Source organism: Scaptodrosophila lebanonensis, unplaced genomic scaffold (assembly GCF_003285725.1).
Source record: "Scaptodrosophila lebanonensis strain 11010-0011.00,11010-0021.00 unplaced genomic scaffold, SlebRS2 tig00000072-arrow-pilon, whole genome shotgun sequence".
Taxonomy (NCBI): domain Eukaryota; kingdom Metazoa; phylum Arthropoda; class Insecta; order Diptera; family Drosophilidae; genus Scaptodrosophila; species Scaptodrosophila lebanonensis.
In genome coordinates, this window is record NW_022060558.1 from 6838251 (window position 1) to 6854041 (window position 15791).

A 15791-nucleotide genomic window follows, 5' to 3' on the forward strand; every position below is an offset into this window, starting at 1 on the left:
TTCATTGGTCATCGACTAATATTGTCATACTGATTAAAAATTGATACTCTTGAAGGCTTACAACGCCTCTTTCTGATTGATACCATACGAGCTAAACTAGTGGGAAATCTCGGCATGGTGGCTTACATTTTTGTCTTATTGTATAGTAATTGTAATGAGCTTTGAACCGATATTATAAAGGTGCTATTGGATAGAAAAATTCAAGTAAATGATATCTTTCAAACTAAAATATACACACTGTTAAAAAAGTTGCATAGTACGGATAAATATTTTCATAGTAAATTTAATGTTCACCTATTTCATATTCAAATTAAAAAAAAAAACTCGTAAATTTGACTAAAAACATATTTAATTAGTCATTTTAATATGAATAATATTCAAAACAAAGTGTAAAACTTCGTTATCAAAGTGTGTCATATTCAATTCAAGTTTTCAGCGGTTGTGTGGTATAAATACAAAGTGTAACCGCTTGACCTTGGATATGGTCGTTAGGTATTTGTCAAGTAAGTGTTATTCAATCAGCTGCTTCTCACTTTTAATATTAATATTGATCCAAGCTATACAAGGTGCGTTCCATAATAAACACGAATTTTGGAATCTAGCGCCCCCTGGTGGCGCTATCTATATGTCGACTGGTGCGTTAGAATCTGCTATCTTTATGGATTGTCCAGTGAGAATTTCATTACATTTCATCGATTGGAAGTGAAGTTATTGCGTTCTAAGTGTCAGCATGTTTGTGTTATCGGTCGGAAAATGAGCTTCGAAAAAAAGAGCCAACATTAAATTTTGTTTTAAAATTGGTAAAACTTTTACCGAAATTGATGAAACAAGTTTATGGCGATGATTGCCTATCCCGTAGCAGAGTGCACGAGTGGTTTCAACATTTTCAAAGTGGTTGTGAGGACATAAATGACGATCAACATGTGGGCCAATCAAAATTCGTGATCACCAAAAATTCCATCGAAACTGTGCGTGAATTCATCAAAAATCAGCCGAAATCATCATTGAAATTAATAGAAATGGAATTAGACATCTCCAAAACATCGATTTATCGCATTTTGACGGAACATTTGGGCTTACGAAAGGTGTGTGCACGATTTGTTCCGCACAAATTGACTGACGACCAAAAATTGCTGAGAATCCGACCGATTATTTGACCAAAAATCACATTTTAACCATTATCCACTCGCCGTATTTACCTGATATGGCACCGTGCGACTTCTACCTTTTCGGAAAAATGCATTTGCCCATGAAAGGAAAGCGTTATGCTGACGTTGATGCCATCCCACAGGCGGCGACCGCCATCCTCAACGCTATACCGACAAATTACCTAAAAAAGTCGTTCGATCACCTTCTTGAACGTGCAAAACGTTGTATTCAGGCGGAAGGAGACTATTTTGAAGGCGACCAATAAATTTTTCAAAAAAAAAAAAATAGTTTTCGTTTTTTAATAAAAGTCCTGGAACTTTTGAATTGGACCTTGTATATCTGCTATATTTATGCCTTTTAGGCATAAAATAAAACATCAAAAAAATTAATTCATAATAACAAAAGAACTTTAAAATTACTTTCTGCTAAAAATGGTGGTTCTATAGAAAAACAATTAAAAAACCTTCAGTCGGGTGTCCCGACTTTGAAATACTCTGTACATATGTTTAGAATAATTATAGAAATTAAAAAAAGTAAGAGAATTAAAAAAAAAAATGTTGAAAGGAAGGAAGGAAATTCCAAAATACACATTTTCTGTCTATTCACATAAGGCATCTGGGACTAAAATTTGGTATCCGTAGGTCGTGTAGTCTCCGAGATATAGGCGATTATACGAATGGAAAATCGGGAAACCCCCCATAGGGGGAAGTGGGGGAAAATCAAAAAAATAAAACAAGCTTGCACAGCGTACACACATAACGCATCTTTGTACAAAGTTTTGTGTCTCTACCTCTTATAGTCTCTGAGATGCAGGTGTTCATACGGACAGACGGACAGGGCTAGATCGACTCGTCTCGTCATGCTGATCAAGAATATATATACTTTGTGGAAGCTGCCACTCCTCCTTCTGCCTGTTAAATTTTCAGCTCCCGCAAACCTAATATACTCTTGTACATTTTATGTATAGAGTATAAAAATATCATGGAAATGTCAATATGGAAAACAGTTTAAAAAAAGTGGAAAAAATATTTTATAATTATAACAAGAGAGAACGCTACAGTCGAGCAAGCCCGACAGTGTAATACCCTGTACCCAGGTAAACTTCCGTCACTGAGTTATATGCGCCCAAAGCAGCAGCAAAAAGAGGAAGAAGAAGAGCGAACTTGTTGCTGCAGTTTGTGGGGGTTGTACTGGTGAGAATTTGTTTTGCTAATAACTTTTCTTAGAATTGACCGAATTGAAATTTGAACAACAGTAGACAATTATATATAAATTATGTGTGCAAAGTTTGGTTTAGGTAGCATTTGAAATGTGGACGCTATTGACGAAATTCTGTAGCGGGGGAAGGGGGGGAAAATTTAAAAAATAAAATAAACTCGTCGTTACTAGGACCTAGGAGAATCTGGATGCCAACTTTGGTTATTCTAGCTCTTATAGTTTCTGAGATCCTTGCGTTCATTCAGACGGACAGACGGACGGACGGACATGTGTAGATCGATTTCTCTCGTCATGCTGATTCAGAATATATATACTTTATGGGGTCGGAGATGCTTCCTTCTGCATGTTACATACTTTGCACAAACCTAATATACCCTTTTTACCCTACGGGTACAGGGTATAAACCTTTGGCATCAAAAACACGTCTCCACCTTGTGATTTAATATCGTCACACTTTAAATTTAATATTTTAATATTAAATTTTTAAATTTAAGTGTGCACACTTCATATTTACTAAAACACACGATGGTGCAAAATCCATGGTATAAATAGCAAACAAGAAGCCCAAAAGGAGCTGCCTATGGAGCACATCGCATTGATGCCGTTGAGGTCGTAGAAATAAAGTGGATGTCAGGGTAAAGAACGGAGCAAGCCCGAATGACCAACGGCAGCAATTGCGACATTTACCCTAAAAGCAACAACTACAATAATAGCCGCCGAGGAAGTATATTTGTAGTGACGTGACGGACATGGTAGGCTAGCTCTATCAGCCGGGGCGCCAGACATGTCTGTTAATTCAAAATGCCGAAATGAATAGGATCAACAGAAGAGCGCAAGCAAATCGCAGACATTTGAGTGACGTGCTGTTTACAAAGGGAAACGACACAGGAGACAAGCAACCAATTAGAATTCAATGCAGTCCTTCCTCGTTGCCATCGTGACGGGTAGTGCAAAATACAATTAAGTTTAATTTGGCCAGACAAAACAATAAACCAGCTGCATACAATGACGGTGCCACGTCATTTATGAGGCCTGCACCTTGCCATTTAACCCGACTTACGCGACAATATGTGGCGAGCAGTCGACATTATAATGACTCTGCCTTCATTATTGATTTTCGCTGTCGCTTGGAGGCTACCACTGTCTAAAATATATCACAACAATCTCTGTAGTAAAGAAAATGTATTGCTTTAAATATAGTTTTTCACTTTAACACGTCCCTGGCATTTAGAAAACCCTATAGTTATACTAAATACTTGTCTTGAATTAGCCATTCCAGTTGTTCCCCTAATAAAAGGAGTATATTATTGGGCTAGCCCTTGTACGAGTATTTATAATAGCAAATATAGATAAGTATGAACATGAATGCACTGCCATTCAAATATTAATAAATCAATAAAAAAAAAGAGAGAATGCAATGCAATCGAGCAAGCCCGATCGTTAATTTGTGTGAATCCGCTTGAAAATGTAGCCATATGTTTTCCACCGATCTGTTTCATAATCTTTTTTTGCCATTTCGGGTGAAATTCGAATGTTCTCCTAGGCTTGTATCTTCGCCATAACTTTTTTTTTGAATTATACTGTTATATTTATAACTTAAATTAAACTTATAGTTAAATACAAATACAACTTAAGCTAGGTGTTTAGTCTTAATTACAATTTAACATTTATAATTTATATAAATCTGTTGGCATCGTTATAACGCTCTGAAGATGTGACAGTCAGGGTGTTCTTTTTTTGCCCAACCGACTCTCGTTATGGAAGTTATTACTTAATGTGGAATTAGTTTTATCACTACCATAATGGAACAAAATGCTAAAATCGTGCAAGCTCAACTCTGATCGGTATCTTGTAATATATATGTATAATATAAAACAAATAAGGAAGTACATAGTAAAGGATAAACGGACCGGTCTATATCGGTTCGCCTCGTGTTGATGTGGACAAATAAAATGGGAGCATGGTATAGATAGCGTTGTCTCTTAATAAACAGATAGCTGGCTCTGCCTGTTAAATGTAAATAAAATATGGCCAGCAAAAATTTCAATTTGTACAAGCCTCAATTATTAAATGAGGAATGTCAGTCGCAGACAGGCGCTACAATGCAGGCACAATATCTCCATAGACAATCGCACATAGGAACGCTGACACGAAACCGCTCAGACAACGGCGCTTCGCAAATAATACAAATTCGTTGCATACCCCCAGGCGCTGCGTGTAAGCGGCGAACAAAACGAGCGCTGCGTTGTGCGCCAATTAAAAGCCCCGAGACATTGAAAAGGCAACAGCGAAGACGATTTCTTATATTTGTAGCACTCTGATGGCGAAAACAAAAATTATTTGCGTGCTGAGCTGCCTTATTTCACTGGCGCGCAATTAAATTTCGCTTTTCGCTGCATACGTGCAGGAAATGGACCTGCGCTGAAAGTGAATGCCAATCTGTCGACTTAATACTATTCATTTAAGAGCTCTGGGTTTTTCGAGGGTCCGGAATATTTACAACATTCGAATATTTGTTAGTCTTTTATTTCATGCATACATAATGTTCATATGTACATACCGTAATTGTATACATACGGGCTCATCCGTTAACTTGAAAGTCGCGGACCCGAATTCCCAACTCTTGCACGTATCTCCTCGACGGCACACACACAGGTCTAATGTGGTCTTCACACATGTGTGTCAGATGGATTTAAAATTAGCATTTGCTACTATTACACATTGCAATGTTTTGTGAACTTTTGTAACAACCTTTTGCACTTTGGTCTTGTGCTTGGATTTGTGTAAAGGTCGGCGCTAACGTAATCCAATTACTATTGATTGCTCTGGCTGTTGTAATCAATATCATTTAAATTTATCAAAAGAAGAAGATATGTTGCAGAGAGTTGAAAAAGCTAGCAACAATTTTGGTGTCGAATAGAACCAAACAAAACAATACACTTTTTATACCCTGTACACAAAGGAACACACAGGAGGAGGCGTGGCAGACCCCACAAAGTATATATATTCTTGATCAGCATGACAAACCGAGTCGATATAGCCATGTCCGTCTGTCCGTCTGTCTGTCCGTCTGTCTGTCTGTATGAACGCAAGGATCTCAGAAAGTATAAGAGCTAGAATAACCAAACTTGGTATACAGATTCTCCTGAGCCCGAGAAAGGACGAGTTTGTTCATTTTTTCTGATCCACCCCCCCCCCCACTCACCCCTATTAACGATTTTCTATAACACCCGTAATTCTTGGAATTTCGAACTAAAAGTTGGTAGTCACATTAGTTAGTCATTATATATCCGCATACCAAGTTTCATTATGATAGAATGATCGGAAAGAAAGTTATAGCCATATAGCCAGGCCCAATGCACACATGCATACATATGTACAAGTACACAAACACGCATAGGCACGATTCTGATGTAAATGTAAATGAATGTATGCATGCATGGAATATTTTATATTTAATTTAGTTAATTAATTAAATTAATTTTGTTAATTAATTTAATTAAATTACCTTGATACAAAAACTTGTCTTCTGGGAGCTATAACAGTGAGAGACGGGGGCTGAGGCAGAGCAGTAACTGACGCACAAACTGCAGCTCGTGATGAGACTGCGGGGGAAATTGCAGAAAATTGTATGGAGGAAATTTCAAACAAATTTCCAGTGGAAGCAGACAACGAGATTGCTGGCGATAGATCAAGATCTACTGGAGAACTTGGGCGTAATGAGGTTGACGGCGCCGAGCAAGGCGGTACCTTAAGAAATTGAGGCTCTAACCTACGTTTGGGCGGAGACACAAACTTATATTGACTAAGCGACTGTTCTCCAGAGTCGAACTCAGTTGAAAGTTGCTTAGTTAACTTTTGCAATTTTAAAAACAACAACAGAAGGCTGAGTGAGAGCAAAGTGCACAATGAGAGGGCGTTTCCAATAAACGGACTACACATATGATACTGAATTTTTGCTAAGGTTTCCAGTGGAAACTGCACTAAATAGACTAAATGGATCGCCATGTAGTATATATCATATTGCAATTTAAGGCTCGTTTGCCCATACTACTCAAGTGTTTCAGACTCGGTTTGAATAATCCGGCTTAAAAAGTAAAGTTATAGCTTCTTGTATTGGAACTAAGGTGGGCCCATCATCGTGAAATTGGTTGGTTAATTGTGAATACACCCTCAAATACTTGTACATATGAAGAAATTTGCTAGGAATAAACCATCTCATTTCCACACCACCACTGAGGTAGAGATGTTGGCGCGTTTTTTTTAACGTGGTCTCCCCTGTAGGCCTAATCCACGGAGCGACAAGGAGCTGTCGAATTCTCATTTCTTCGTCACTTCTACGTTCACTTAATGTTTTTCTGATAGTCTCCTTCTAAAATTTGTTTTTAGTCTGGCACTGCTCTTTTCCAATTAGTCGTCCAACGCGCTCTCCTCAACCGGCTCACCAGCAACCAAACGGTGCAACGCGACGACTAATTCGTTGACATCATAAGGAGCAAGCGAAATAGCCCTATCTACACGTTCCAATAGCTCGGCATTCACCGGAGTTGGGCGACTTTGTGTAGTCGTGGCAGCTGGCTTTGCGTTCCCAGGTCGAGCGTTCTGTGGCCTACGTCGCGTCTCGTCCTCATCCCCATCCATAGAACATGTTGGCGAGTCCGGCAATGGCACATATCGTGCCTCAGAGCAGAACGTGGAGGGAGATTCTTGCCTTTTCCGACGTCTCGCTAGCTGTTGTAAGCGTGGCCGTGTTTCTGCCTGAGCAGGTGGGAAGCGTCGTATCTGTCCCTGTCGCGGTTGATCATTTATGGCACATTGCGATCGAAATGTGGACGGTGCCGCCGACATGGAGCGTCCATTGCGAGTGGCGGTGCTATTCGACTCTCTAGAGTTGGATGCCACCGATGACATCCCGAGTGCCGTGTGGAAAAGTCCCCGCCGATTCGGGGGGCAATACTGCCTATTCGTGCTGAATGTCTCAGATCGCGTTTCGGACTGTGCACGACCCGTTTTGTCGACACGTGAGACACTGCGGAGTTGTCTTGTTGCGTTGCTATTGGCCGATAATCGCAGCTTCATGCTCATGCTGTCGGATTCCTGAGCTACTCGCGCGTTGCGACCACAATCTTGCCAGCCTGGGGTAACGTACATGCCTATGGGCATATGGTTACGCACCACCAGGGGATCGTATGGATTGTTGGTCTTGTTGCACTGGAAAAACTTGTAGAACCATTGCAGAAACTCCTGGTTCCCCTTCCCCTCCGTAAGCTCCGTAACCGGTATGTCCTTTGTGACGTTAATTTGATCAAAAGCGGCCTGCAGTACCTTGAAGTTTTTCACAAACTCAAATTCAAGATTGCTCACTAAGCGCACCTTGTGCATGGAAACACTAAATGGGAAGAGGCAGTGCATCAGCTGGCAATAAACAGCGCCGGTTCGCAACTGATCTACTGCCTCGATGTTGCAACAAAGGGTCTCGTTTACCCACTTGAGTAGATTACGCAACGAAACTTTGTCTTCCTTGGTTAACACTACATTTCGGGCGAGTTGAATAGAGCGGTCCATTATAAGCAAATCCGTGACCTAATTTATTTTTATTGAAACGTAGAAAGTTTTTATAAGATCTTTTGAGTCTTAACCAATGCACCCGAAATTTTGACTATATAAAACACTTGTAATGCGCGAATTTCCGACAGGCTGTCCTTGTTAATGTTAATGTTAAAGATCTACAAAGTGTTGCCTACCGAGTAAAAGTATTGCAATTGAAACGACTTTCTGTTAAAAAAAATATACCGAAACTGAAGTAAGAAGAAATGGGTGCTAAACCAAACCAATTATGTAAATGATCCCTGATCGTAATTCTGTTTTTACACGGTCTTTTTTACACGACTTTTTTAGGAACCAATCTACCGTGTAAAAACAGAATTAGGTGTACATAAGCCATAAATAAGTCAGAAAGACAATAAAAACAGTCTGTCCTAGCAGAGGGTGATATGATATATGGATCACCAGAGCTTCAAATCACGCAATAAAATTTATTTAAACTTTAATTAATAGCACTAATTCAAGCATTAGCTCTGAAAAATTATAATTAAGTGTAGCAAAAGTCAAAATTTGTAAAAAAAAAAAAAACGGTCCAACGTTTTAGACATATTATGCACCGAATAGGTTACAGAAGTTTGACGTTATTACATTTTGGAAATGTCATTCTCTACCTTCTTAGGTTAGTCTTGTGTACGTTCTCAGAGTATACACTACGAGTAATATTTATACAGCTATGTTTATTCTGTGGAAGCATATGCTTAGCATATTCTAGGATGATATAGTGCCTTATTTTTCTCGAGTGTACCCATTTTGATGGCATACAGGCAGTTATGCGTTCAGGCGGACTTATCTAAATCGAATCATCATGCCGATCAAATAATATGTCTGTATAATTGAATATAAACTATGTATCCATATAACTGTTGTTGGTCTTACACATCAATACAAAACAAGATAGAACGCTACAGTCGAGCAAGCCCGACAGTAAAATAGCCTGTACTCTCCACAAAAAAAGAAAAATTAAAAAAAAAAATTTAAAAAAAAAATTAAATTATTAAAAAAAATTAATGAATTAATTAATTAAATTAAATTAGAATATATGTTTATGTTTAGTTTTAACAGCATACATTTACATCACGTACCTATGCGTGTTTATATGCGTGTATGTATGCAGCACAAAGTTGAACCAAAGCAGCAACAACAACAACAGCTGCGGGCAGCGCTGCCGACAGAGGCAGCGCATGAGCAGCGATTTTACGTATGGCTATAACTTTCTTCAGAATTGACCTATCATGATGAAATTTGACACACGGACACATTAGTACTAACTGGATGTACCTACCAAAATTGATTTCAAAATTCCGAGAATTACGGAAGTTATAAGAAAAAACACGAATTGCGGGGGAGTGGGGGGGTGCATCGAAAAAAAACTCAAACTCGTACTTTCTCGGTCTTAGGAGAATATGGAAACCAAGTTTGGTTATTCTAGCTCTTATACTTTCTGAGATCCTTGCGTTCATACGGACAGACGGACAGACAGACGGACAGACGGACAGACAGACGGACAGACGGACGGACGGACAAGGCTATATCGACTCGGCTTCTCATCCTGATCAAGAATATATATACTTTGTGGGGTCTGCCACGCCTCCTTCTGTGTGTTACATACATGCGCACAAAACTAGTATAGCCTTTCACCCTTTGGGTACAGGCTATAACAATGCTTCAATAGTTGAATAATTAAAAGTCTCTTTTCTTTCAGACAATCCCATGAAATTTTAAACTTGTATCAGACCAGGTGTTGTCGCAAACCTGTAAAAGAAAAATAAAGCAGATGATACTTAGTTGTATTTTAACGTGGATTTTTAAAAATACAATAAGAGCAAATCAATAATCAAACGAAGCCTACAACACAATGTCCAACGTGAGTTCACATAAAATTGTCATAAAACATAATTCTTCTAAATGTTCAAACACAAGTTCTCTAATTTCTTAATTTAAACTGTGACAAATTGTAATCTATGTCGTTTGCAATTGGCATTGAACAAATTATAAGGAATTGGTAGAAACTAGTGAATTCCTAGAATTCAATCAACTAATTTCAAATATTTTACAGCTACTCTACATGGACGAGTCGAATGGCAATGGCGTGTACGCGGCCAAGTCTGTTAGCGGCATCATTGACAATTGTGTAGGAACCTCACCGAACACAGCATCAATCATGGCCCAAAATATAAACATCGTGAATGGCAGTGTGGCGGCCACAATACCCACATCCGTTTCTAGCGAGGACCTCAGCCAAAGCCTATCCGAATACACAGATGCCGACGAAAGCATGTCAGCCCCGACCGAATTTCTCGCTGAGGTAACAACATTTTTCCGCCGTCCTTGCAAAACCCGACTCAAAAAGTACAAATAAATAACAATATATAGTATGTACTCGTATAGTATGTTCATCCAAATTGCTCCATTGCCAACATCGACCTTTATTTCATTTAAATCCTTTCAAAATAATATTGACTGCGTGCCGTTGTTTGGCTCGGTCTGTTGTGCAGCAGCTTTTCGGATGTTTTGAGTCGCGATTAACCTTGATTCCATCTTATAATTTTTTTTTATCCATAATGTGTATTATTCGTAATGTGGGCCAATGGCACGAATCCTTTGTTTGCTGATAACTTTGTTAGATTTAGGATATTCTAAAGCACTTCTCGACTCATTTCACGCATTGTTTTGCAGTTTCTTTCGGCCGTGATGCTCAAGGACTACAAAAAGGCATTAAAGTACTGCAAACTGAGTGAGTATATAGGAAATGACGTGCGAGGACCAGAAAACTAACTAACTAACTTTTAATATGCCCGTAGTTTTGCAATACGAACCAAATAATGCCACGGCCAAAGAATTTTATCCACTTATTCTGGATAAATTGAGGGGTAAGTATTTAAATTATCCGTTTCAAACCCATACCCAATTAGTTATGGGTTTTTCCGTTTGGGTCGGAGTAGTTGCTGCATCTACCGACAGCGATGAGAACTATAATAAATCTTCATCTCCGGAACTTGCATTGGAGCAGCAGTGCTCAGATCCTTCGACAGGCGAGAGCGATGAGGCCGGCTGCGATGAGCTGCAAAGTCAGCACGACTCTCAAGCTATCAGCAGCAATAGTAGTTGCAACAATTGCTGCTCCGAGGAGCCGTTAAGTCTCAGTGAATGCGAGGATGATGACGAGGGAGAGGCACTGGACGAGGACGATGACGACGATGACGATGACGACGACGACGACGACGAAATAGATGACGATGTCATGAGCAGCAGTGGCGATGACCTACCAATAGACGAGCAGCAAGATGCGGGCGATGTTGGTGGCCTTGCGACAACATCACACAATGGCTCCGGCTCCTCCCGCAACTCCTCGAGCGGAGGTGGAGGGCGTAGCGATAACACAACGCATTCATACTCCAGTCTACTACTCGAGGAAGAGGAAGACGATATAGTGCCAGTGAGCTTGCACTTTCACTCCAGAGAGACAACGGCGGCGGACTTGGATGTGAGCAATGGTGGGTATTCTAGTTTTCCCATAAATAAATGCGACATGGTTCTACACTCAGCTTTTTTCCATGTGCAATTTCAGGTAACAAAGTACCCTCGGCCTCGTGCAGTGACTCGGAGTCCCCAACAGAGCCGCTAACACAACGGTTGGCCGCCATTTTGCGATCCAAATGCGGTGTTGGTGACAATTACTGAGCGAAGGAGCATGTGTTTTTTATTTATACACTCGTCTCTACCTATTAAAATGTAATTGTATAATCTTGCATACTCAAGAACAAGGGCTATATGTATGTACACTTAACTTATCATGTTCTCTAACAATTTTACAACTTGGTTTGTCCGCGTACTCCAAGCTCTGACTAGTATTTTCGCTTTTTATACCTAGAAACCGTCCTTAAATGTGTATTTCTACCTTGCTCTACCCAGCCGCATACTCTTCTTATACCCGTAAGTAAATCCCCTAGACAAACATATCGTACAAACTATATATAAACACATCCATGCATACATTATTAATATGAAAAAAAAAAAAAACAAAATGTATGTGAAACCCAGAGAATAAAGCTCTATTAGTCCCAGAGCTAGGCATACCTAATAGTTGAAAGGGCAAACCCAATACACACACACAAATATTGCTCTGACGTATACACATATACACACAACACACTTACACACACATGTAGCTTTTATAAATAAAATATATTTTAGGAAGAGACCTATGTAAAACGCACAGGACTTAGAATGTTGTTGCCGAACTTTATTATAAAATATTTTATAGATGCCCATTTTTCCAAGCTGCATATAGCAACAATTTATACTTAGTATTACTTTATAGAGTGGCACGTTGTATAAGTCTGATAACACGGAACGGAATGTAGGTAACATGGTGAATCTGAAGTACATATACGGGTACTTGAACACAATGTTTAGGGTACTCGTATTGCAAATAATATTACAACTGAAATGGTCCAAAGTCATACACTAAATAACACTATATTATTATAGTTTTCATCAAGCTCCTAAACATTATATGCATACCATACTGTAAAGAATATATCAAGTATCCTACGGGCTAGTTTGTTGGACAACATCTCTAGCGTTCAGGGTTGATTGGTAGCATTAGCAATACCCTTCGGGTTCGGAGTTTTCAAACAAAAGCGTAACTTCTGACCGAACGTTTTCTGAAAATTATGAAACATTAAATAATAATTCTCCTTGTAGTTATAAACACAAAATTAACAAAACAGAAGGAAAATGAGTCTTTATTTTTGTTCAGTCGATATTGGAGCAAGCCCATTCAAATATTTTATTCAATTTATGTTTTTATACCCTATATCCAAAGTGTGGAAAGGTATACCAGTTTTTAAATAAAATATTGCATATAAACCAAGGCACAACCAATCGTGAACGCTTTCGAGTACTAACTTGCTTTATGATGAGCGAAAAACTTGAATATATGGGATGAAAACGACACATAAACATTCATTAATTTTCGTACCCAAACAGTTATGATATCGACCCTTTCAAAAATGGCTTGCACTTAAAGTGTTATAACCCAACTCGGAAAGCAAAAAGGTCTACATCATCATCAAACGGCGGAAGACATTGACGACGTGAAAATATATATATATATATATATATATATATATATATATATATATATAGATATATATATATATATATATATATATATATATATATATATATATATATATATATATATATATATATATATATACATATAAACATATACTTAAAATAATACTACAACATTATTATGTAAGCCTGCAGTTTGATTAATTGAATATTGTATCATGGTGACATCAAATTACATTGTATTATTTTCTGATCTGTTTAACGTATTTGTATATAATGTACTTATATTATTCAATAAAAGGAACAGAAAGCAAGAAATACATATATGGTTTTCATTCGGGGGATTTGACAAGTACTTGGTTTGAATCTCTGAAAAAATATTCAAAATTAATTTTTAATGGTTGTATCGTCCATTTTAGAAGTTAAAAAATGAAATCGAAAAGCCTGAATATGTTTTGTTAAATATCGTCTTTAATACTTTGCTTCAGAAATGTACTCAAATCAATGGAGCACCCAGATTATTATCGACTTAGAAAACTGTCATTCCAATAATCAAGGATTAAATCGGGACAATACCAGTGTGATCGGATGCCATAGACCCCCCTAAAAATAAATGGAGCCTGAATTTGTCTCCAAATGTGTCACATCAATATTCTTTAAGAACAAGGTTTTATTATAAATACTATCCCCCTAATTTCCAATAGAATATGTGTTTAAGTATGTATTAGTTAAGTCTTAATATTCTATGCGGTTTATATCATCTGACCCCTCTTTGTGTAATCCTTCAGGGATAAAAAGTATTGTTCTCTTTCGCTGTTCTTGTGCTGCATTGTTATGCAGTTTGTAGAATGTATAATTTTTTCTTTTTCATGTTCTCTTTACTATTTTAATTTAGAAGAATTTAAATCTGAAGCAATTTCTCTTATAACAGATGCAAGCTTAACAAAGCATCAGGTAAATCATACAGCTGAACAGATTCTGGAGATATAGTTTTTACTACCCAACATATTTCTTCCTGCTATCATTGCATTATGTGAAATAATACTTATCAATGAAAGAATTATGTCGCTCATTTAATGGACTTTAAAAGGTAAATACGCGTAACTATCATTTCGGAGGCACTCATTTCTTTACGCAGGTGTAACGTATATTAAGATATTAATTTGTGTTTAAGTGTTCTGAGAGTGTCTACAGGGCTCAAGTATTTATCAGTTTGAAAAGGACCAAGATCTTTGTTAAATACGCCCACACCCAATTGTGGTACACATATGTGTGTGCTGGAATTTTTCGCATGTGTCCAACACTATATACATATATATATTAGTATGAGGGATAGTAGACTTTAGATTTTTATACCCTGTACCCAAAGGGTAAAAGGATATATTAGTTTTGTGCGAGTGTACATGTAACACACAGAAGGAGGCGTGGCAGATCCCATAAAGTCTATATATTCTTGATCAGGATGACATACCGTCTGCCTGTATGAACGCAAGGATCTCAGAAAGTATAAGACCTAGAATAACCAAACTTGGTATCCAGATTCTCCTAAGCCCAAGAAAGGGCAAGTTTGCTTATTTTTTCCGATATGCCCCCCCCCCTTTTCCCCGCTATTCACGATTTTCTATAGCTCCCGTTATTCATGGAATTTTAAACTAAAATAGTGATTATATATCCGTATCCCAAGTTTTATTATGATAAATTGATTAGAAAAAAAGTTATAGCCATATAACCAGGCCCAAGTTCTGTCCGCAGCCGTATTTGTTGCTGCTTTGACATAATTATGTAATGCACACATACATATGTACAAGTACACAAACACTCATAGACAGGATTGTGATGTAAATGTAAATGTATTTATGCATATATGGAATATTATATGTTTAATTTAATTTAATTCATTAATAATATAGGGTATTTAAGAGTTGAGCCTGCTCGGCTTTAGCATTCCTTTCTTATTTTATACTCTGTACATGAAATGTACAAGGTAAAATTGTACAATTTTTTTAGTTTTTTTAATTCTCGAATTTGTATACCCTGTACCCAAAGAATATACTGTTTTATGCGAATATATGTAACATACAGAAGGAGGCGTGGCTGACCCCACAAAGTATATATATTCTTGATCATCATGTCAAGTCGATCTACATATGTGTGCCTGTCCGTATGAACACCTCATCTCATCTCAGAGACTATAAGAGATAGAGACACAAAACTTTGCACTTCGTGCCACGCGTGGGCCCGCGTGTTCGTGTTGTAAATTCCGATTTCGTGCGTGGCCGTGCGTGTTCGTGTTGAGCCAAGAAGGCACGACAATACACGCACGAGGAAACACGAAAGAACACTAAAATCGATGCTAGCTGAAATAAATGATAGCTTAAATAACTATTTAACACTTGAATCAGAAAACGAAGCACCCAATAGTCAACACGACTTTTCTGAATTTTTGGACACTAATAATTCAAAAAAAAAATTAAATTGGACAGGTCAAGAATGGATATTGAAATAGATGACTATATAAGTAGTGTTGTTGATCCAGGAATTTGTGTGCTAACATTCTGGAAAAAAGCAACAAAATTTAAAATGCTAAAGCAATTATCAAGGCATATACTCAATATCCCTGTCAGCTCTGCAACAAGCGAACGAGTTTTTTCCACTTCTGGACATATTTTAAATGAGCGACGTACTCGGCTTCTTAGCTCAAATATTGATAAGATAATCTTTCTGAATAAAAATTTGTA

At 37.9% G+C, this 15791-nt stretch overlaps 1 protein-coding gene across 2 annotated transcripts; it reads left to right on the forward strand.

Moving 5' to 3' along the window:
* The first annotated feature begins 9695 nt into the window (after positions 1 to 9695).
* LOC115625336 (protein transport protein SEC7) lies at positions 9696 to 13064 on the forward strand. Of its 2 annotated transcripts, XR_003995524.1 has the most exons (7): positions 9696 to 9835; positions 10028 to 10276; positions 10648 to 10705; positions 10773 to 10841; positions 10914 to 11465; positions 11540 to 11703; positions 12964 to 12990. XR_003995524.1 is itself a non-coding variant. In XM_030520361.1 (6 exons), the coding sequence occupies exons 1-6, from the start codon at positions 9827 to 9829 to the stop codon at positions 11650 to 11652; spliced, it is 1050 nt and encodes a 349-aa protein (XP_030376221.1). In that variant the 5' UTR covers positions 9696 to 9826; the 3' UTR covers positions 11653 to 13064. The 2 variants fall into 2 exon arrangements, 1 of the variants encoding a protein (XP_030376221.1); XM_030520361.1 differs by having other exon boundaries at positions 11540 to 13064.
* The last annotated feature ends 2727 nt before the right edge of the window (positions 13065 to 15791 follow it).